Consider the following 24866-nt stretch of genomic DNA (forward strand, 5'->3'; position numbering starts at 1 on the left):
TTACAACACTGTTATTAACCACAACGTTATGTTGGTTCGTCGCTTTCGGTCTTATAAAATACTTTTCTGTCCATGCGGGACGTAAGTGGTTGGAATTTACGTTTTACACTTTTATCACGAAAAAATGAAATATTCGAGCTATTCCCCCAGGCAGTTGTTATTTTTCAGCGCTTCCTATATGTATACAAATTTGTAATACATCGTTATGGCCATATAGCGCATTGGAGGGCATTCGAACTAAGAGGCATGGCACGCAGTTTTACCAAAATATCTTTCTATACGACGAATTTTAGCTTGGTATCAGGCAGACAGTTTTATATTCAAAGCGTCTATGTTAAGGGAACTTTTATCGCTATACTGTGTAATATGCACAATAAGACCGCTATCGACGTAACTTGTTTAGGCTTTGTGTGCCTCATGTACTCGCGTGAAAACCAATTCTGATAGACGTTACTCTTAAATTCAAATACAGTTTTCCATGCTAATAAGATTTTTACACGATCAATAGTATGAGTATTGGTATGAGTTTACTATTTGTTTGCTTGTAACGAAGATGTTTAATTATATTCGGTAAAGTCGAACTTTATCCGTTTGTGTGAACAGCGAATAGTTTCCTTGTGGTCGTTGGATGTTCATTTTCGGATTTTAAGTACTTGAAAAAAATAATTTCTTGTTTGCAGGCCCTTACGCATGTGTAAAAGTTTTGAGTAGACCACAAGTGTGTTGTTCCCCTCGTGTTCATTTAACTCTGTGTTGAAATTACACCGGCGTTTTGCGTCGCGTTAAAATCTGAATAGGAAGCAGGCACTCGACTGAAGCAACAATTGTTTTAGGCCTCGAGCTTGGAAAGAGCATTATAAAGCATTAGTCGGCGTTAAACGTACACGGACGCCTTTGCTTTCCAAAAAACATTTCCTGTGTATCCCTGGTATAGGTTATTCGCGGCTGGGCAAATAAACATGGCACGGTTGCGCGATCATCCATTATTGTCGGGTTTAGTTGTTTGAGGATGCTCGGCGCAAAAGCTTTTAAAGTTCATGTCGTTCGCGTGAAAAAAATACGGGAGCGGTGTTGAGTGGCAATCGTGCCCGAAACTTGGATTGAAGTCAAAACTTACGTCGAATTTCTTTCAAGAAAGATAAGAGCTCTGCCGTGTTTACGCAAGTGACATTGCTATTCAAGTCTGATGTCCTTATGTTTTTGGGTTTACGGTATGCCATGATATAACTTACGGTATGTCATGATATTACTTTTTATAAACGTCAAAACTGTAGATTTTACAAATACAAAGCCATATAGGCCTAATTACAGCTTTAATTAACTTAGCCCTGTGCTTGTTTGCTAATTCAAATTCTGTTATATTATTTTCTAACATAGTTTGGCAATTGCCTTGAAAATATTTTTTGTGTTTATGTTATGCCCTGGTATCACTTGCAGAAATCAAACGTCAAAACTATTGCGTTTAGGAATATAAAGCCATATAGACTTAATTAGCTTTAATTTAATGTTTGCGCTTGTTCGCTATTGTTAATTATCTTAGATACATTTGTAGGATTGTTTTGCAATTGCCTTAAAGTTCATACGAGGATAAACTTCACATATTTATGTACAATTAATGCTAAAAATTAGATGACATTCGTTGAAACAACGCACTGAAAAAGAAAAACGTTTCTTGTAAGGATCCATAACTGAAATACCGCATTGGGAAAGCACTATTTGGATGTATAATGAAAATAAAAAATAATTTCATATTTCACTGAATAAGCGCCAGCCTGTATGCTCATTCGCTGTCATTTTTGCGCACAATCGACCACTAACCACGTTACGTTGAACATTAAGCTTTCCGATAACGTAAATTGTAAAACTAAATGCTTGGAATTGAGGAAAAAATGTAGAAATTTAAAACGCGGCATCGCCTTTTTCTTACTCTATTGTCCTGTTTTTTCGCTAATCCTATCCAAGGCGTTCATATAAAGAGCTTTGGCACCGAACGCTTGCCCATAGTCTAATAAACGTTAAAGTAGGCCTCGCAATGACGGCGAACTCGCAGCAAACGGACATCATCGAACCGGACGCTAACTCGTAAGTTCGCCTGCAAGACAATAATTCTCAACCTGTGGTTCAAGTACCATTCAGGTGGTAGGCTAACAAACTTTAAGGTTTATGCGGCATTTAGTCATTAATAGGGCGATCATTTTTTGGCGTGTCAAAAAAAGTCAAAATTTTAATTTACACGTTAGGTTAAAGTTTGGCAAAATTATTTTAAATCAAAATGGAAAATTTTTTTCAACAAATTTAGCTTTGAATTATATTCAACGACGTTTTTACTGCATTATATATTCATTAGAGCTGTATACGGAATACGCGAGCCGACAGAATTAACCACTGAGGCCTAGTTTATCGAATTGGGTTCAATTCGAACTTCGTTTTTATATTTGCGTTTTTTCCCTTGTGATTTGCCATCATTTCATTTTCAATTTTGACAATATGCTCGGTTATGTTGATTTTCTGCAAATATTTTTACCTTACATTTTAACTGTACGCATAACATTTTTCTAAAATAACCAGCGTCTTGTTTTTCGTTGTCTTTTTTATAGTGGTTTACCTGTTTGAAAAATCAAAAATATCAACCAAGCATTTCCATTGGTTTTGCATAAACCCGAAATAATAACTGATTTGTGTTCGACCAGAATCCAGTAAAACATCAAAAACGTGTGGTTAACGATGTGAAGACACTAATGCAGTATTTCAAACAAAAATATGGTGCTTAAATCAACGTATTTCTATGAGGTCAAGTTTTTGTTAAAAAATACATTTTAGGTTAAAATTTGTCAAAATTTTAATTTTTCACGTCAAAATTTATCATTTTTCGGCCAAAAAAGTAATCGCCCTAGTCATAAACAAATAAATATTGTTGCTGCTGCCGTAAGGTATTTTCTCGTCTTTGTATATTGTATTGGCCGATACTACAATATGCAGGTGACGCTTGGAGCGTGTTGTTACTATGCCTTTTTTGTGCTTCAATAATCATATGTATTTTCAGCTTATAGCTAGTTTATTGTTATCCGGTTGTACATAGGGACATTAAAAAACCATTTGTTGTATGCGGTCAAAACAAGTTGATCTAAGGCAGCGTCCTAGTCCAACTATATTCTGCCTCGGCCCATCAAACGTAATTCGTTATATACAACGGTCCAGTGTTGCAAGGGCGGATTTAAAAATTTTGGGTGGCCATAAAAATTCACACACATGGCGTCACAAGTAACGTTATAGCGTATAACATCATACTTCAAGTAATCTTAAAAACCTGCTGTTCTCGAACGAATTGGTGTACTTAATTTTCAGGCAACTGAACTTAAGTTGATTGCGCAAAGCGCGAAAAACTTATGTCTATTTGGTTTTCGTTGGCAAAAAGTCTACCTTAGAAGTATACTCATTGGACGCATAAAAATATGAGCACAATATTATTTGCAAAAAACTGACTGTACCTAAATCACGTTAACACGTTTTGCATAAAACACGAGCCGCAAAAAAGGCGCGTACAATTGCGTGTATCTTGCTTAAAATGGTATAGAAGTTACTCACGATACCATAGCCATATTGCAAAGCAGTCTACAAGTTGCTTTACCTGTAAATAAATTGGCTTAAATTTGCATTTTGTAAGACTGCGTTCACGCAGTGCTATAAGCTGTTGACCGATAGAAACTATGAACATATTACACGGCTCCTTCAGGCTGAAACAATTCCCTTGAACTGGGCAAAATAAAATTTACCAAAAAAATGCATATAACAGTTTGCCACTTAAAGCATGCTAACGCAAATGCAGCAATGTGAGGCCAGAAGATTTAATGGCGGGGGCGAAAAAAAATATTTGTTTTTAATTTGTTTTATACTCAATTCATCCCTACAGTTTTCGAATGTTGTTGTTTCGAAGTTGTGTTTTGTGTACTGAATTGAAAAAAGCCCATTGATAAATACAAAAGATAGGCCCTCTGGCCTACGTCTAGAAAATTTACATTTTCATCGAATGTTTGTGAATGTTTCGAACGAATATTTAAGAAATTTAAAACAATAGTAAAATTAGCACATTTTTCTAATTTGAATATTATTTTAACCTGAATCGCAATCAGTGTTGTAATGGCTTAAGTCACTCTTTCAAATGACTTGACTTTGACCAGCGTTTTGGGGAAAATGACATGATTTTTACAAGTTTTTGGACAAAATGACTTGACTTGATTTAAATCTTTTTACCAATTTTATTAGTTTAACGTTTAACTTTAAGGAAGGACAAGACTTGGAATTGACTCCGTCTAATAATGATTTGACTGGGACGTGACTTGTTATTAATTCAAAATGACTTGACTTGGACTTAGTGTTTTTTTACAAATGACGTGATTTGGATTTAAATTATTTCGAAATACTTGTTTTCAACACTGGTCGTAATACACTGCTGATTCTGCGATTGCACAAAAAGCAAATTATCTGCTGGTTTTGCGCGCTAGAGCGGATTGTGCTTATTTAGCGAGTTCAACAATCGTAAAATAACAACCCAATTAAGTTGGCTTTAGAGTCGAATACACATCGACAAGCAAGTCCTGATACGTCAGTCAGCAAGGTTCAAAAGGAAACCGTGTTCTAAATATTTTGTAGGTTATTCACAGGCGTGATAGAACGGCTAAGCGGACCGCTATCCGAAATATACCCATGCCTTCTGTATATGATCGGCACGCTATGTGTTTGGCATTTTGACAACGCTAATTACATTATAAGCCAGTGTGGAAATTTAACCTTTAAGTAACTCGCTAGGCATTTTTGTTCGGGACGTTAAAGGTTTTCAATAAGGGTAGAAGTAACTTATTAATTACGATTAAACTAACTATTTTTGTTACACTTATGGAAATGTCATTCTCAGTGCCATACATTACGGAGTTTTAATGTTTTCGAATTTGTTCACACGAAGATGTAATGTTTTTCAGACACTAGCTATTTTTTGAAATATGTTTATCTGTTGCTGGTGTTTTAGGATTTGGCAGGAAATTACTTCAGCATTATTGTTTTGTTGATATATACAGATGTTGTGTAAAACTGTGTTAGCATTTCTTGTTTTTATTCTATATCAGCACTAAAATTTGGATTTATTTAGGCCTCGTTTTGTGTTTTATTTTTGTTATATAGTTTCTATGTTTAATTTCCTATAGCTTGTAATAGTTTTAAAATTATCATTAAAGCTATGTGTGTTATATAGTTACCCTTGTATTATTTTAAAAGCCTTTTTTTCCCGTTAACGTTATCGTACCACTTTCCTTGCCAACGGTTGAGTTTGCTCACCACTTTGTGGTATGGCCATGAATTTACTCTGAACAGAGGTCACGACGTTTAATCAATTATTGTCCAAGGGCCTAGAGTCCTAAACCTCCCTTGATTAACATGGACAATTGCTATAGTAATATCTGCGCTCCGTAATGTATCCAAAAATCTAAAGATGGTGATATTGGCTAATTTGATTGTCGAATTCTCTGTCATCCAGGTTATATCGGTATTTCGCTGAATTGAGAGTTAGCTGTGTCATTGTTCATTGGCACACAGCGCTGCGTCACTATTATTCACATGGTTTCTCCCTATTGGTTTCGCAGTATTTTCGCAGAAATGTCAGATTTTACTTACGAAATACGCAACTGCCAGAAGGGTGTTCAAAATCCTACCGTTATACGATGTAAATTGCAACAGTCAATAAACCAAAAAATACAACTCAACAAAACTCTTTACCGTATTTCCGAAACAATTTCTTCTGAGAAAAGGTTTGTTTCGTTGAGTCCACAATGCAATCTGTCAATATGTTTCTATTGGGTCGCCGACAGTGGTGCTTTATAATGTTATATCGATTCTGAGCAAGATTTTCCCAATGCTTAGGAAAGTTGCAGAGGTAATACGAAGGCATGGTTCACATCAATTAAATTCATACTTTTTTATGTTAATGTTTCGTTTTGTTCGCTTACCAAAAGTTAAGTGAAGAGACTAGGTCGCCAAAGCGTTGCTCTTATACTTACTCTTATATTAGAGTCGCCGCATAAAAGGTTAATAAACACTGTAGTTTAAGGTTGGTCTTTATTCATTAAACTGGCAGTATGCCCTGTGTCAAGCCCAATCTCTATATACTTGAGTTCACCGCAGCAAGGCTCAGCAAACGTTTGCCGGAAGTTTGAAAAAAAGGTAACCTCACAAGAGGCCCTCGTGTGTGTTGACTATAGATTCAAAGTTCGCAGTCGACGTCAATGGGGTTTAGAGCTCCGCCAAACATAAGCCAAGTATAAAGTTCAGGTACACGAACGTCAGCAAAGTGTGAATTGGCCAATGAATGTCAAGGACATATGTTTTGCAGAAAAACTTCGTTAGTCCTGTTTCAAAGGTCGTCTAAGCTTGAAAACATGTACGAGAGAGCACTTCAGTCCCTATTATTCTTTGTATTGCACTTTACAGAAATTGAACAAATGTTATAAAAAATCAGAAATTGTATGCACAAATGTTCATACCAACACTTGTTCATACCAAAAACGATTATACAGGTTTCTTAAAAAGATCCCAAAAAAAGCTCTGCCGAGATGGTCTCTTATGAGAATTGGCATATTTTCCAACTAATGATTTCGTTACTCTGGTACAAAGTTTGTTTCTAAATTATAAATTTTGTTTAGGGAACGATATTTGTAACGAATTTTTTTTTTAAATTTTGTTAGATGGAATGTCATATTTTAAGCTGAAACATGATCAAAATATTTTGTTCCAGTCTCTTTGGGGCGCCGAAAATTGATAAGCATTGTACGATTTTAAAGCTTTCGCATGGCACACATTCCCAGGATAATAAATACAAATCATTTAAATAATAATGCAATGTCAAATGGAGTAAAAAGGTCATGTTATCTGCGCGAAATTAACCATTAGCACTGCAGTTGTTTTTATTGGATGAGGTTTTTGTGATAGAATCGTTTTTTGCAGAACATCTTTACAAAATTATCCATATATGTAAATGTACTGTGATAAGATGTTTTTAATTTTTATGCCTCTCATCTCTCATGAAATTGTTTCAAGGTTGTCAACCTTTATTCAGAAAACGTTGAAAGTAGATTGGCAAACAAGCGTTGCACAATATCTGAGCTATTTTAGTCATTAGCGTTTTTTTTCGATGTAACATGGGGCGTCTTATAATGCGCTGTCGCGTAGGCTAGACGAAGACTTTGCTAATCGACGATTAATGCTGCTGAGTCATGTCGAACAATGGCACCGCTTTTACAGTGAACCAGTAAGTCGCGTGAAAATCATTTGATTCGACGAAACCTTTGCCGAAAAGACGTGCCACGGAAACACGTGGTTTTGAATTTATGTTTCAATTATGGAAGTCGCACCATTTTGCTTTTGCTATTCAGCTTTGGTTCTGGTTTAAATAGTTTTACAGCGTCCGTTTTCGATTTCGTTTTTAGGCATGTTAAAAGTTCCGGTTTGAATAAAGTTGTTTCAAAACCGCTTCATGAATGACAGGGTTGGAAATAAGTACATCGGGTCACAGTGAAAGCTCTTAGGTTATCACTGTAGAACTTTCATGCAGTATCGCATCTAATAAATATCTAAATAGGGTAATCAAGAGGCACTGTATATAGACAAGTTGTATTGATTCTCGACAAGCTATCGCACAAACGTGGTTCATCAAATCAAAGCAGAAATGAAAGCAATTAAATTGCATGAAATAGAACACAGTGCGACTAAAAGGCGATAAGAATGATGAAGTCTAAAAAATCCACAGACACATGCTCGCAAAGACGTATGTGACTGAGGCAAAAATAATAACAACTGGAGGTCTGCGCTTCGAAGTACGCTGGGTGTAGAAAGTGTGTTATTAGGCGTAATGCGACATAAAACCCAAATAAATATCTATAACTTTCAAGAAGTAATAATTAAGAAAAAAAGCAGTTATATAATAATACCCCGAATAATACAATGCGACGTTTTGTTTATTAGCAATGCAAACCCGTTTTTAAATAACAATAATAAATATAACATGAAAACAGCCCACCCTAAAGCAGTTAAGTATTCGGCGAAAGTTCCAGCAAATAGCGAGTAGAGCAGCAAAAAAGGTATTTAAAAACAAGACAAGTATAATTATAGCGATATTAGTAACTACTTTGAACAGATATTTGCCGCAAATTTATTCTCTTCCAAACACCTATAAGTGTACGTTGAATGACGTGTTAAATCTTCAATTTTCATCGGCCTGTTAAAATTGAAGATGTCTCTAGTTATTTTAGATCCATGTGGAGATCGGTTTTCATAAATAATAAAATGGATCCTTTGATTTCCAATATTATCGTTAAATACAATTTTTAAGTTCTTTAAGGCCTTTGGTTCAGTTTTTTTTTTTCAGTTTTGCATCAGTTCTTTTTAATCTTTGTTGTTTAGTTTTGGCGAATAAATTTCATTTCACAATTTGGCAAAGTAATAAAGTGAACGAAAACATAATATTAATGATAGCAAAGGGACATAAAAAAATAGTTCTTGTTTAATTGACAATTTAACAAACATACATTATAAAAAACAACCATATTAATGCCATAAATATATTTATTTTTGTGGCCATTTTATGGTGTATTTTTGACCACTGATACTTGAACTATGTACGAATACCAAGAATACCAAATCTAGTGTGTTTAAAGAGTGCTGCGAAACCTTTTATAATTTTGGAAACAAACTATTCAAACAACGAATAGCAGCCAGGAAAACCTGCGAGGATGAACACTATCCATTTGGTGATCAATTTAATTTTATGAAATTTACCTATTGCCTTGTTACAAGGTGTAGAACTCTATTGCAGGGGTTCTTAAACGTTTTGTTACGGCGACCCCCTCCTCCACCCAAATTTTTTTGAAAATTTTCAGTGATGACGTCATAAATTGACGTCACCGTGCAAATGCACTTCATAAAGTCTGCTAATTTCGGTCCAAAAAAATGTGAAAGTGAAATGGAGTCTAAATACATTTACTGCAAAACTGTTTTACTTTAAATTAAACTATTTTCTTTCTAATAAATTGATGACTTCTCAAATGTACCCTAACATTTCAAATAGGCCTTCATGGACCACCTAAAATTAGTTTGCGGACCCCACTTTACGAATCCCTGCTCTATTGGGTTATTAGGTAGCGAAACACGGTCTGCCGCCTATTTTGTTGCTTTATAAGTGCGCCGGAAAAAGTTCGAGCACCGCCGCTCCACAACAAAAACGACTTATTCTATTTTTTCAGAGATACCGAAGTGCGATGTCGTTACGTGATCGACCGCCCGGCCCAAACCCAGGCCGAGTTTCAGGACACCTTCAGCGGTCATGAAGTTGACTCGGAGCCGATCCCTATAAGCGCAAGGGCCAAGAAATGCGCGCGGAAATGCAGCTGTTCGATGCTGGGCCGAGCCCTGCTCAGTCTCTTCCCGATCGTCACGTGGCTGCGCAGTTACGAACTGCGCCGCTGGTTGCCTGGCGACATCGTATCAGGCATCACGGTCGGCGTGGTGCATATCCCGCAAAGTAAGCCTATGTATTGTATGCAGACTTGGATAACTAGATAATTCTAGTTTTCTAATTCAATCAATTAGAGAAAATACGGCTAATTCCAATTCAATCTAATTTTTAAATTGCTTGTGCGCTCTAATTGATTTTTTTGAATTGCTTTGTGCGCTCTAAAGGCATCAACATTTCGAATACTTCTCGATTTAAATGAAAACAAATTAAATTTAATTTATTCCAAATTCTTGTTAAAATTCGTTTTTTTAATAATTCGGTTCTAATTCTAATCTAATTTAAGAAAACTCAAAGTGATCTAATTCTAATTTTAATCTAATTTGGAAAAACTGAAATGTTCAAATTTTATGTCTAATCTAATTTAAAAATGCTAAAATAAATCTAGTTGTCCAAGTCTGATTGTATATGTGTGTGTATTTCAGTTGTTTTGTCGGTTCGACTGATTTGTTGGTTTTCCCAGATATGGCGAATGCCGTAGAGGTTCAACGCCCATTTATTTCTAGTTGATTAATTTGTTTCTTATAAAGGTTTTTTTATTATTTTGTTTATGGTTACAGTTTTTCACAGAATAAGTTGGCGTCAAAGGTAAAATTAATTAAAGGTGCATTGTGGCAAGTAACAATATTTCTTTATTAAGATTAAATTGAATCATTGTTGTCTTTTATTGATTTTATTCACCACGTGCCCTTTATTCCTAAAACTAAACCCAACTATATAACATTCTTGTTATCTGACAAAATTGTTTCCAATATAAACGGCACAAAGATCTAATTTAACCTTGGGCCACAAATAAAATTGAACATATAAGACAAAAGAAAGAGGCCAACCATAACTTATAATTTTTGCGCAACAAATACATGACACGCATAACGAAGAATCAAACAACAAAAAACAATAGGAGCAAATATTAGTAACGCTCAAACTTTCCATCGTCTGAGACTTTTCGTGCGGCCAATCATTTGATATCAAACGTATGCGACGAACACCGCCCTCTTCTCATATAGACACATCAGTTGCAACGCTATTGTCTCGCTCGTGTGCAGGAAGTAAATTACGGAAATTCACCGCAACCTAACCCAAGATAAACATCGAGTTGAGCATGCTTGTGAATACTTGCCAAACTTCAATGTTTCGGCAAGTGGATATCCGCCCTTTTGCAACAAGTCAAGCTGCGACCGCGTAGACGGCAAATACTGTGGCTATACGATAAAGAGTTTAATGAGCTCGCAAAACTTTAATCCCGCATCATTATACTTTACAGTCCCACAATAAAAGAAGGCAAACAACTTTATCATATTTGCAAATCAAACTAAAGTTGGTTTCACGGCGGTCAATATAAGCTAATCCGCTGAGAGATTTGTAAAAACTTTGTTGACAATGTAAGTTAACAATCGTAATAACCTGAAATGACGTGATTGATTGGGAAACGCCCTATAGACCGAAAGAATTCCGATGGTTTTCTGATGTAAGACAATGTAGGAAAAGAACATATGTAATTATTTTGTGGCATTTAATGGCCTTTTAACGGCCCTTAAAAACTTTATAAGTATAAGGCAAACATAGTTAAAAATATTTTTTATGTGAGCTTATTTTACATAATTGCCATCCACGGTGAATAAGGTGGTGGATTGATAGCAAACTTACCCCCTCGGTTTCACACACACATTACTAACAAAGTATTTTACCAGCGATACAAAATTGGAACACGAAATTAAATCAGTTTCAACTCCTTATTTTAAATATTACATGCACGACAGAGGCAAGTAAACCTATATATATATATATATATATGCTAAATTTGGGTGTTTCGAATATCCCCTTACTACCATCGAGAGTCAAACCGCCTGAAACAAATTACACTGTTGGTCAACCTAAACTTGGCAAACGACAATATGATCAATTAGCTGATGGTATTCTGATTTCATATAATCATAGGCAAGTAACGGGGGGACATTTTCCGCGTTCTGCAGCCATTTAGCTCTTAAGTATTTTAGCCGACCATAGAAGGTTTTAAAGGGTAGTTTTTCATTGAAGCAGCCTTTGGCATAATTGTGTGCCCGTATTCTCCTGTACCAAAACTACAAACGTGTATATTTCCAATTGCCACAACCTTTTAACTAAATACTTGTTTCCAGCTTTTTAAGGATCGGTGTTGTTGATGTGATAAAAAGTAATTCAATCTTTACTGATTAAGTAATAACTTCCCGTTTCCGCTGTAGAAAAATTGGCCACATTTTGACAAACCATTTTGATCCCTCAAATCACGTTCAAAAAGTATGCTTGTCCCTAGAGATAAAAATAGAATAGTTTTGTTAACGGGATTCGCATGACAACTTTGAGAGATTACGTCATAATGTTACTTCATCAGGAAAGGTTTAACAAAAATTACACGAGGGAGCTTAAGGCTATCGTTCGATGTGGTGCAAAAATATCCAACAGAATTCTGCATTATATTAAAGAAGATAGTGGAATGGCTGATAAAAAGGAGAATAAGGACATTTATTCGTTGAATGTAGTGCAAAAATATCTAAAAATAACCAACTGAATTCTGAGTTTAAATACATTAATGGAGATAAAGAAGGGACATATTCTGATAAACAAGTCAATTTTTTCTTCATATTGCGTTATTGCGAAAATTCCTCCCGGAACGCCGATCCGAAAGCAATTTTTTACCGGAACTCTGTTCCAGGCCGTTCCGGCTTACTTTAAGCACTGCTTGCGCCCCCAATTCCACCAGCGGCTCAACACCGAAATCTCGGTAACGCAGACACGACGTCTAACTTCTTTGTTTTGATTTCTCCAGGCATGGCGTTCTCCCTTCTCGCCGGTCTGCCGCCAGTTTTCGGTCTCTACACTTCGTTTTACCCGGTACTTCTCTACACGCTAATGGGCACCTCGCGGCACATTTCGGTCGGAACCTTTGCAGTCACAAGTCTTCTTACACAGGCCGTGGTCGTGCGGTTTGTGCCCGAGTCTGGTGACGCACTTGCACTGATAAACGACACCTCGACAACCACTGCAACGGTAAGCGGGACATTGGGACAACTTGTGTGTTTTACTAAAGTTCCGCGAATAAATCTGTTTTTGGATAACCAATGATCCGTCTAAGACGTTTTTACCGTGCTAACGTTATAGTTTGTGCAGTTGCGTTAATGCGCATCTTAGGTGGCTCCATGTTGATGAATTCCATTGTAGGCGTTGCGTTATGTGCATTCTATAGTCACTTCTTTGCCTATAACTCAGTATATGGTATGATCATAACAAATTGCTTAAGTGCCACAATGTTGAATACATCGACTTAAATTCAGGTAAAATAATTGACTTTTGTTTCTGCATCATTGCAGTGATCAGTATGCTTCTATCAGTGGCTTTAGTACAGACGCGTTTGTCTAAAGAAAATCGGAGTTACTTCCTCGCGAAATTTCATTTTGCAAAACTGTATTTGGCCTACACAGGGCCTCTCGCGTTTTTTTTGTCAAATACAGACCCAATTTAAAAAAAAAGAAAATAACACTAAAAGTCGTGTTATTTTAAGGTAAACTTCGGATAATATCGGTGCTGTAGGGTCAGGACTTCTCCGTCTGAGGCCCGTTTATTTAATAAAACTTACAGCGAATAAAAGCAAACGTTTCAAAGTGATTAAAGTCAGCAATGTATACACATTTATGACTTTCTGTAAAGTTGATGTAGCCTTACAAATGACTCCTAATACTCGTTGTGCAATCTATCCACTAGTGTCGCAACTCGCAACCCCCAAGATGGGAACGCTCGGCTGTGGGTTGTTCCGGCGTTCATATTTATTCTGAGTTATACCGTTAAGCGTAGTTAGCTAGACGAGACACTTGCTGTCGTAATATGCGTGATTATGGGCAATGTTATTGATATTTTTGCCATTGACTTACAGACGTTTATGCCCGGAACCGACGCGGATGCGCAAAGAGTGGCGGTGGCATCGGCTCTTATGCTGTTAATGGGTGTCTTTCAGGTGAGCGCATTTTGTGCATATGTGACGTTTACACGAAAAACCTGTCATAATTTAATATATATTACTATTGCCCCAAAACGTTATTGCGCGGTAATGGCCGGTTGTTTATTTTAACTTAAAGATGCCATAGAAAAAGTGTTTGCCGGTTAAGTCAAGTCCTGGTCTAAGTCATTAGTTATGCATGTCAATTTCAAGTCGCAGCATTGGTATAAAATAACAATAAAACACTTCTAAAAATCTGAATACGTTCCATTGTGAAAAATATTTTACAAAAGAAACATAAAATACAAAACAAATAACATGTTAACATTTATTACATTTAATAATTGGCTAAATAACCCAATTTTACTAAAACGTATTCAAATAAAGCAACTTAAGATATGTCATCAAATCATTTCTCTGAATAACTGAGTCAAGTCAATTTATTTATATTTTTATATATTTTAAGTCAAGTTAAGTCATTTGAAAACAGTGACGAACTTATGTCAAGTCAATGACTCAAGCGATTACACTGGAGATTCCTTATTAATTGCGGTCTAAAAGGGAGTGTCAAAAACAAATTAAAAAACTCTACTTTAGGTACTATATTTGAAACTATAGGGACGTCCGATAATATCGAATTGAAGCCGATACCCGATGACAATTGGAAGTATCTGTACTCGTACGAAACCATGGTGGTATAGGTGTCAAGCCCATACCACATTATTATAGGAATTTCAGTCTTGATTTGCGTCCAACGCAGAAATTCTTATCGTGAAAAGTAGATTTGTTAAAAAATAGCAGGGTAACAACTTGAGGTAACTCAATCTCGTAACACTGAATCTAATATCGGCGTAATAACTGGAAATATATATTTAAAAGTTTTAATTTCCTCATTAGTTTGCTTGTTTGAGCATATTAATGACGTCATTTTGTATCGGTTTGTCAAAAATATCGGAGATCGCTATCGGAATAGAAACAAGTAGCGGACATCGAATTTTAAGCCATCACCATCCTCATGATATACTCACATTCTGCTCTAGCTCGCCTTCGGAATACTTCGATTGGGCTTTATCACCACTTACTTGTCGGAGCCCCTCATTCAGGCTTTCACCACCGGCGCCGCGATCCAGGTTGTTACGTCACAAACGCCGTCGATCCTCGGTATCAAGCCACAGACCTTTTCCGGGATCGGTTCGTTCTTCTTGGTGAGACACAATTTGTTCAAACGGGAAAAGTTCGAGTTTGGCAGAATAATCACTTTTTAGCGTTGTTTTTTGTACGCAAGGTCTGGAATACACGATTTTTTAAAAATTTTAATGAAAGTTTCATCGATACAATAATATTTGAAACAATTGATATCTAATTGTTCACAAACTTTTCGGCAATACCTCATGCCATTACCATTGTAAAAAAAATCTAGTGAAGATAAATCACTGAAGGAAAAATAGGACATTCGTAGCAGGGAAAGAAGGCGATGCAGAAGTCAATTAGTACCACAAGGTGTTAAATAGACAAAAGTGCTATCGATGTTGAGCTCTGGTTTGTGATTTTATATCATGAGAGACTCTGGCCTTTATGGACGGTATTTATCATTCCGTGACCCCAATATTTTAGTAGGATTGGCAAGTAATTGTACGCAAATCTTCGATTTAGGTGACAACTAATGCTTTTTTATACACGGCCTGAAGGTGCGCGTTGCGTTTGACCGATGAATGTGCGGTTACATGGAATACATGTGCATCGGTACAACACGTTTGGTTAAACAGTAGTGATGGTTTTGTTGAGTAAAGGAGTAAACAATGGTTATCATATATTATGTAAAAAAAACTAATTCAAACAACTTATATTTCACCATCGAGGCTTTTAAATGCAAAAATATAACTTTTTGTTTGTATAGAATGACTTAAACAGACGAAATTCATTATTTGATGCCAATTTTTCTACAATTAACTCACAACAGTTTATTAACGCTTCAGGCCTAAACAGGACCTTAGGCCGTTCATTAAATCTTAAGCCAAATTCCTTTGTAAGGTCAAATTAATTTAAACTATTTCCTAAAGAATTGGATCGAGATATTCAAAAATCTTCCCAACACACACGTGGCAACTTTGGTAATATCGATCGTGTGCATCATACTGCTGGTAGCCGGACGGGAAATCAACTTACGCTACAAGTATGGCTCATTCTGTTTTTAGTTATTAGCAACCCTTAAAACTGCTGTATTTTTCTTTTTAATATAAATTATTCATGACATGTTCCACTGCAGAGTAAGTGGTCCGTATCCCACAGAGGTTTAAATGAAATCTTCAAGAGTGTTGTTTATTTAAATTAAGTATGTACACTGTTGCAAGTTAGTGGAATAAGGCCAAATGATCAACTTTTATTGTATTTCATCTTTTGACATACCTATTTATCACTATGTAACTCTTCTCAATTTCAAACATAATATAATGTGTTTTTATTTCTGATTCCAATCTCTGTTTCCTTCAATCTGATTTGTTATTCACAATTTAGAGAAAAAATGAAGATACCATTGCCTACGGAAGTTATCGTCGTCATCATAGCGATCCTTGCCTCTCATTTCGGGATGTTTAAGGATAATTTTGGTGTCGCGGTCGTCGATAATATTCCAACCGGGTAAATGTAAAAATCAATGCTCATTCGATTCTAATTTTGGGTCACCTATGGTAAGATATTGACTTGTGTGCACAAAGCTTCAATCATATTAATATAAAAGCCATTTTGAAAAAAAAAACGGTTAGTTCAAGATAAGTAATTTGCACAATAGCCTAAGTCAACTTGTTTATAACATACAGTAAATACACTTCACATTCATCCATTTAGCAAGTCATGTAATTTGGTTTGAAAAAGATTCGAAATCGTAAGCTAAACTGATAGTGAGCACATTTTCTCGTAAAAAAAAGCACTTAAAACTAAACAAATAACAACTAAACTGTTGTGACTAAATTACCAAAAACTAAACCATTAAAAAATTGGACAGATTGATTCATTAGTCAAAAAATATAAACGAAAAAATCTAAACGACTCTCATGGTATGAAGTAATTTTGACCCTATGAATTAAAAAAACATTAATGTAAGTCAAGTCATTTGAAAAGAACGGCGTATTTTAACTTAAGTTAATCAGTTTTTTTTTCCTCAAAAAATTAAGTCAAGCCAAATTATTACAACAAATAATTTAATTGAAGTTTATTCAAGTATTTTGAAAATACATATTTCAAGCTAAGTAAATTACATAAAAAACAGTAACTCCCGTGCATAACTGTTCCTTGCAAAATCTAATTATTTACTTAAACTTGAAAACGCTCGATTTAAAGATTTGCCGTAGGGGTTAAGCAGCCCATAGTTGGTAAAGGTTGTTAATTCATGTGTGGTGAATTAAACAACTTTGTCCAACAATTCTCCGCATTTTTGTTCTGAAAACAATGCCAGCATTACAGTCAAATAACATTGTTTAATTATCAATTTTGCTTTTTCGGTATACCACAGTGATCTACCTAAACTCGAAAAAGCGCGAATTAACATAGATTTTGTCGTAACAGGCTTCCGGCGCCCCAGCTTCCCAACACCAGCATACTTGGTCAGATAGTCGGAGATGCGTTCGCCATCGCCATTGTAGGCTTCGCGATTAGCGTTTCGTTGTCGAAGATGTACGCGCAAAAGTACGGCTACGCTATCGACGCAAACCAGGTAAGTGCGGTTCATCATTAGAATATTATTGGAGAAATGTGATAATGCCTAATTTCAATAGGAATGTCCGATATTTGAATTCGAATATCGCTATACCCAGCATTTTGAGCAAAAAACATGGCGATTCCGTTCTATATACTGAATGAAATCGTTACCTTAATCTTATAAGCAAGAATCTAAGCGTTGAAACGTTAAATGAAATTTGTTAGCATTAGATCGGTTACTTTCAACATTTTCACTTTAAGTGTTTGGGAAATCTTAACAACACCCGGGTGTTTTTGCTCAGGAACTGATAGCGTACGGGGTGACCAACATTGTGCCGTCCTTCTTTCTCTGCTTTCCCAACGCAGCGGCACTTGCTCGATGTGTCATTCAGGAAAACACCGGTGGAAAAACCCAGGTATCTTTGTCACAAACAGATTTCACTAACGTTACTTAAAAAAAAATGTTGATGATTTTTAAAATAAGATTGGAGTAATAATTAGTGCCGATCTGAACATACTGTTGCTGCCAGGCATTGTATCAGGTTGCGTTCTTCCTTTATTCGCGCCTTGTTTCATTTTTTCGCCCCGTATTGCCACCTTTGTTTTTTTTGTCTTTTGACTCACTGCATATATGGTTTTCTGTAAAGTTAAAAAAGTTTGTTGCCCTGAAGAAAATTTCCTGAATAGGTAATCGAAACGTCGGCGCTGAATACATCTTTGTCAGAAGAACCCCTTTATAATGGATAAGTGCTGACCATCAATAAAAATTGGCAACGTTACATTATGCTTTTGGACTACATAGACAATAACATTAAATGAGGGTAATATAAGTAAGGAGGATACCGTGGGGTTGACAAACTTTTTTTCTGGATGGGGGGGGGGGGGATTTTTCAATGTCCAAGCCGTTTTTAGGTTGCCTGTTGGTTTAAATTCGAAAAAGAAAAAAATATTGTGAAACAGCAATTTTTCGGCAATTTAATAACTGTTTATGTAGAGCAGGTGACGGCGAAATATTTTTTTATATAAACGATAGAATTACGGTAAGGCCCTCGCCATCGCGGGTAGCGTGTAAAATATCGACTCATCTTAAAGACGTTTCGATACACACTTGTATCGTTATAAGTTAATATGATGTTAGTTGTAAAACGTCGAATGTTTGTTTTGCCTAGTCTTTAAAACATTAAGTGACACCCAATAATTTTAAGCCTTAAATAAAATTGAGAAAGGCCACCAACGATGATTAGCCATCAGGGGGTTCTAGCTTCAAAATTTCCAAACCTGCATTTAAATCCGGTGAAGAACTCGAGTGTTTAAATTACCCAAATGGCAAATCACGGCGGACTTTGACTCTTTGTTGTGGCTAGCGAATAGGGCAGCATATCACAAAGAAAACTTTACTTGATAGTGGCATAATCGGCTTTCCTTGCCTCAGGCTCACGTGGCTTAATAGGTAAGTGAAGGCCCACCGTGTGGGTGTCTGCGTATTTAGATATCCCACCCGCGTAATGTATATCAGTGTTTAACGAGACCGGTGAGCTGTAACAAATAATCAGACACGGCTTCATTATACATCCAGCCCGGTTGCATTCATTAGCCTTGTTGCTCCGCTATAGGAAATTTTAGTTTATTTATCGAAAACAGCTGCCAAAGACTAATTATACAATCACACACTTCCAAGAATATATTTATAATGATATTTTATTGGCTTAAAGCAGTGATTCCCAAACTTTTTTGGCTCGTGGCACACTAAAAAAATCTTAACTATTTCACGGCACACTTTTAACAGAACAACAATAGAGTAATTTTACCATCGCCCTTCACACACGACTCACGATATGTAAATGTCTCAAAATTATTAATTGTTAATGAATGGTGCGTATTTAGGTCTAAAATGCTTGCGTGTATGCTTAATTGGTAATAAAAATACTCTCTTTTCCGAAATTACGAAACGTTTCGCAGCACACTTGACAATCTCTCGAGGCACACTAGTGTGCCGCGGCACGCAGTTTGGGAATCACTGGCTTAAAGCGTATGGTTAATCTCCCTTTTCACTTTGGTGTAAATTTACTAGTTGTAAAATATTTGTTATATGTTTTTACTCCTGGTAAATCCTGGTAATCGAGTCAGTTAAAATTATTTTGTAATTTGATTTTCCGCGATAGAAGCTATACAATATAACATGGTTTTTAAAAAGTTTTAATATTATGAAAAGTTCATAAAATTACACCTGGATTATTGCATAAGGTCTAAATACCTTCCTTGATGCGATGTAAATTTTCGCGTTAATTCCTTAAAAATGCAAGTAACAAACCTTCTGAAACGTGGCCGCTACACCAGGCATGGCCTCGCGGTACACTGGTTACTGAGCTAGAATATACATTTTTACCCACGCTAGGCTATACATCGCCGATAAACCCTATTTAAATTTGTCAAGACCATGATGCATTTAAAGCCGCCTCCGTTCATAGTATACACAGCTGCAGTCTTAAACGAAAGGGTCGTGCAGGTGTGCATGATGTCGGCTGTTGAAACTTTTTAATTTATTCTTCGCAGCATTTCAGTACCAAAACATTGTCAATATTGCGTTTTAGGGATAGTTCACGGATTTGAAATGGACTATTTCTCTACCAATGTGGGGCAAACTTTTTTAATCAGACATTTTAATCAGAAAGTCAAACTGAACAACTAATCGAATAGGTTTGAATTGGTTCTGTAGCATACTTATTCCGTTTTCATCTACAATGAATCCGAACCTTTTCTTGTGAATAACAGCTATTTACTCCAACAAGGTTTTACAGTCTGTATTTTATTGAGTCAAAGTATACCATTGTTGAATTATATTTGAGATAAAATTGAAAAGGTATATTACAGAGATGTCAGATATTCTAATAAATTATTATTATTTTGATATTACCTTTTCCAGTCACCGGCATTTTTTGCCAATATGAAATATGGTCTTTCTTTACGAGCGAAGACAAAACAATTAAATGTCATGCTTTTACAGATTTAAAAACATGCGTTTTGCGCGATTCTGAGCACTAATATTTCATAAGCAAGCTACTGTATTTCGTCATGGTTTGAGACACTGTACATTTTCACGAACCTGAGATAAACTGATTCAGGTTGTCGGTATAATCTCGGTGGTCATCGTGCTGGTGACAATTCTGGTGCTGGGTCCGATTTTCGAGCCGCTTCCTCGATCAGTGCTGGGCTGCATTATCGTGGTAGGACTGTTCGGGATCCTACAGCAGTTCTCCAACCTGAAACCGCTCTACAAGATGTCTAAAGTGGACTTTGTAAGTCTCGTGTTCACGAAAAGCTATTAGGAAGATTTTAGCGTTTTTTACTTAGTCCAACTATTTGTCGTTACAACTCTACCGTTGCATTGAAAGTGCGCAAAAAACTTATTAATTTTCATTTCGGTTTTATTGATTTTTGTAACGCTTTTTGTTTAAGAAAATTTAGTCATAAAAATGTTTACTGTAAAATTTATTTTGGTTTTCGTGGTTTACGTTATCAAGTTAATTTAACTATAGACAGGTCCGATAAAGTTTCATGCATTTTTTTAAACGGATTGTTAGTTTAAATTTAAGTTTTTGTGGCAAGATTTGTCAGACATTTCAGCCACTTTTAACATCCCACGCAACATTTTTTTCAAGTCATACATTATAAGAAAAAACAATAAAAAGCGTCCTAAATAGTTTTAAACAATTTCGTCAAGGCAGCTTTTTGTTAAAAGCGGCTCCATACTCAAGTTAAAGGACAGTCATTGGGCAAAAGTTAAATGGTCCCAACACTTTTTTCTGTAGTTCCATCCCGTTATTGCTTTATTTTTGAAACAAAAAAGAATAGCCCCTTTATTTCTTGAAGGCCGTCTGGATTGTCACTTTACTGGCAGTTGTGGTGCTGGGCGTTGACCTTGGCCTGCTGGCCGGCGTTGTCTTTTCCATGTTCACCATCATAGTGCGCACGCAACACCCTCGTTGCGAGGTCATGGGAAGCGTTGGTGGCACAGACATCTACAGGAGCTGTAAGAGCTGCGTATCGGTGAGGTTTCACGATGCTGAGATTATCGAAAAAATAATAATTATTGGATACGGTCAGCAACTAGTGCACTTCCGTTTGTATGGTATTAATTGCATGCGTGATAACAGGCCTAAAACAGTACCGGTATATTTTTAAACAGTATTGAATAATATAGGCCTTTAATAAGTAGGCTATACACAAGTGCGTTTTTGATATTGTAAACCATCGAATCGAGTTATCCACATTTGTAACAAACTTTGCTAGATGACAACATATTTTTGTGTAGCCCAACGGATTTGAAATATTTTATATTGAAAAAAAAAACATTTAATTTCAGCAGAACTATTATATAAATAATTTTAGATTTAAATTCGGAGCCTATAAATACTGTCGACAGGTTTTAGGAGGAATTATTTTAGTGCTATAGCTTGCAATATAAGACAGTGCAAAAATGAAAATCATCACATTATTCATTTTTATATGAATTAAACATGCTAGAGGTGAGAAAAAAATGGTTCCAAAACGGTAACTAAATGTCCTATGATTTTAGGCGAATCCTTGGCCTGGCATTGTGGTCTTTAAATTTCACTCTGTTCTATATTATGCAAACAAAGACTTCTTCAAAGCGAATCTTTTCCAAGCAACTGGCGTTGATCCAGGTATTAGTTCGTCATAGTTATAAAACACTTTTCTATTCATGGTGTTCTTTAAACTTCTATTTTATCCAAAATCATGAAGTTCATTTTATTGATTTCTACTGTACATTGCCAGGATTACTTGACTTTTGGCGAACGGCTTGTTAAAACATACTTGAATTAGATTCTTTGTATAAGAAAAATCTCAGCTTCTCTTTATTGTCTATCGGAAATATAGACATTTTTATACGAAAATATTTAAGATAGCGTCTGTTTAAAATATTTATACCAAGTAAACAACAATAACATTCACTGGTTTGTAAAGATTTGGCTCTTGCCGATTTAAAACGGGAAGAAGAACGACTGGCAGAACTAGAGAAAAGAATGCACCAACCAGATTCTAACAGCTCCTGTTTCAATACAAGGTTAGTAAAGCTGAACATCCAACTTGGTTTGCACTTTTTTATCGCCTGTATCTAATTTTTGATATGACTGACAATTATACTGTGATCGAATAAATGAAAATCTACTTTCGGTCTTTAATTTGATTGGTACTTACCGCGAGTCTAATTCTAATCTAATGTATCTAAAAATGTTTTTCTGGACCTGAGGAGAAAACTTGAGGGGTTGTGGTGCAAGCACATAGCAAACCCCATAAGGAAAGCTACAAATGTTTGTGTGGCTTCGATTTAAGCTGGAGAATAGTATTATAATTTTCCTTGGCCCGAACATCGGTCCTCAAATATGTTCAAGTTATGACAAAAAATATAAATAAAAAAATCGCGGCAGAATGTAAGAATTTAAATATTGCTTATGGTGCAGGAAAAAAAATGTATGTTATTAAAAGCTATAAATAGGGATAAAGTGCACTACAGGTTTGCATAATTGTTTGTAAGTCCAACTTAAATTCAAATAGCTTGTTTTCCTAAATTACAAAAAGTTCTGCGACTCACTTCAAAATTTGTCGAATCACACCTGCGTGCCGCGGCAAAAAGTTTGATAATCATGTCCCTAACCCAGTGCCGGTTCCTACCTTGTGTGCCGCGGCACAATAATGGGTCATTTCGAATGATCAGGGGTTCCAAAAGATTATTGAAAAATTTTAAGAGCCTGATTTTTGGTCATTTGGTAAGCATATCGATACAACTATTTGTGTACGAGTAGAGACGATTATATCAAATGAAATTTTCCTATATTAAGTTGATTGTGTTGTTCCACTTTAGTTTATAGTGATATTTAAGTAAAAATACTCGTTGTGCCAAAAATCTATTTAATATTTTTTAGTGTTTTCGTAAGTCATGGAAGGTTAAGCATGACTGCCCTAACTCAGCATGGCTGACAACTCTCAATGTCTTATAATGTTTCCAGAAAACGCAGCAACCGCAGTGAAGCTATAGCGGTTGACGTCATCAATCAGAGGAAACCCGAGAAGAAGAGACGAGGTCACGTGAGATCCAACTGTGACGGGAAAAGCGACGATTATCTTCACACGATTGTCATCGATTGTTCCGCTTTCACGTTTATTGACGTCGTTGGCATGAAAACGCTCAAAGCGGTGAGAACCATATCTTTGCACGCTGGATGTTTTTTAATTAGTTATTAATACTTTAAGACTCGTCAAAGACACATCGCATATAACACACCTCTCGCAAGTTAACCAAATCTCTGTTGAATACTATATACCAATTGACAGATACATCTAAGCCCAGCAAGTTAAACGTCTTTTGAATTTACAAAACTATAGCAAATGTAGTAAATCATTTTAGTCTTATCTCATACTACCTGAAGCGAGCCTTGTGGTCTTGGGCAGCCGGAGAGTAGACATTCACAGTAACACATTAGGCCTACACATTACACATTGTTTTACAGGGGATTTGGCAAACTAAATTACAACAACTAATTATTGTTACAGCTTATGCCTATTTCCTTTACAATTCGTTCCGTGACTATTTATATTAACAAGTACACGATTGGTTCTACATTTACCATGACTGTAGCATTATTAAAACTATTTAAATTTAGGACAAGAGTTTATTTCTTGTCCTAGTAAATTGTCACGCACATAATAGAAAATCATATTTCTACCGCTATGGATAGGCCGGTTGAACAATCGGCTTTACTAAATCATTAAAGAAATCACAATCTGTACTAATTACTGTTCGATTTACTTTTGTGCTATAATATTATTGTATTAGAGTCATATACTTTAGGCACTCTTACTGCAATAAACTTTAGACAAACCTTGTTTTTTAATTGGTCTTCACTTCTCTCTTCGAAACAACGAGATTTTTTATAACTTTGTTCTACTTGGTCATATAGAAGATCAATTTTCTCATTAGATCGCCATATGCGTTATTTTATTAATACTATTTCAACAAATAGGCTGTGTGTAATCTTAACATAAAAAAATACAAACGTCTTATTGGGAACTTAAAGTATTTTGTAGAATTTTGCAATACAATCACGGGAATCCAGTCAAGAAAATAACAATTATTTTTTTATCAGTTTTCCTTTACTATCCACTATTAATTTTAGTGTAATTTACATGAACAAACCTTTTTTTATTTTAATGAAAAAAAAAATGATTATAATGAAGCTATATTTAATTTTTCAGCTATTCAAAAGCTATCAAGCTATTGATGTCTCGCTACTGCTGGCCAACGTTTGCCGTAAGTATACTACCAGGTTTTGGTATTTTTTCGCTTGGAAGTGACAATATTAAACAGGTGGAGTGATCAACATCTTTGTATTGTTGATTATTTGGCTTAACAAATTATTTGAATATCCTTTTCTAAATTGTTACCAAATACCTACCTAAAATGTGTATAAACATTGCACTAAGCAAAAGTGGTAAATGTAAAGAATGCTTCTTAACCATTTTACTTTTGTTTTGAACATATTATAATTCAAAGTTAACAAACTAAAATACTGAATTATACATTTGTTAACTTGTTATATACGCTTTAGCGGAGCAGTTATCGTCCATCGC

At 35.7% G+C, this 24866-nt stretch overlaps 1 protein-coding gene across 1 annotated transcript in view; it reads left to right on the forward strand.

The window, feature by feature from the left end:
• The window catches only part of LOC146159124 (sulfate anion transporter 1-like), a 35253-nt gene that overhangs the window by 3871 nt on the left and 6516 nt on the right, over positions 1-24866 (forward strand). Inside the window, exons 2-15 of the mRNA XM_083384872.1 lie at positions 9285-9562; positions 12360-12580; positions 13461-13541; positions 14564-14728; positions 15584-15696; positions 16038-16160; positions 17085-17232; positions 17519-17632; positions 20339-20512; positions 21087-21263; positions 21793-21901; positions 22203-22302; positions 23246-23432; positions 24492-24546. Of these exons, the coding sequence (XP_083240998.1) occupies positions 9285-9562; positions 12360-12580; positions 13461-13541; positions 14564-14728; positions 15584-15696; positions 16038-16160; positions 17085-17232; positions 17519-17632; positions 20339-20512; positions 21087-21263; positions 21793-21901; positions 22203-22302; positions 23246-23432; positions 24492-24546 (2045 nt within the window). The remainder of the gene's footprint in view (positions 1-9284; positions 9563-12359; positions 12581-13460; positions 13542-14563; positions 14729-15583; positions 15697-16037; positions 16161-17084; positions 17233-17518; positions 17633-20338; positions 20513-21086; positions 21264-21792; positions 21902-22202; positions 22303-23245; positions 23433-24491; positions 24547-24866) is intronic.

Source organism: Ascidiella aspersa, chromosome 3 (assembly GCF_963924565.1).
Source record: "Ascidiella aspersa chromosome 3, kaAscAspe10.2, whole genome shotgun sequence".
NCBI classification, from domain to species: domain Eukaryota; kingdom Metazoa; phylum Chordata; class Ascidiacea; order Phlebobranchia; family Ascidiidae; genus Ascidiella; species Ascidiella aspersa.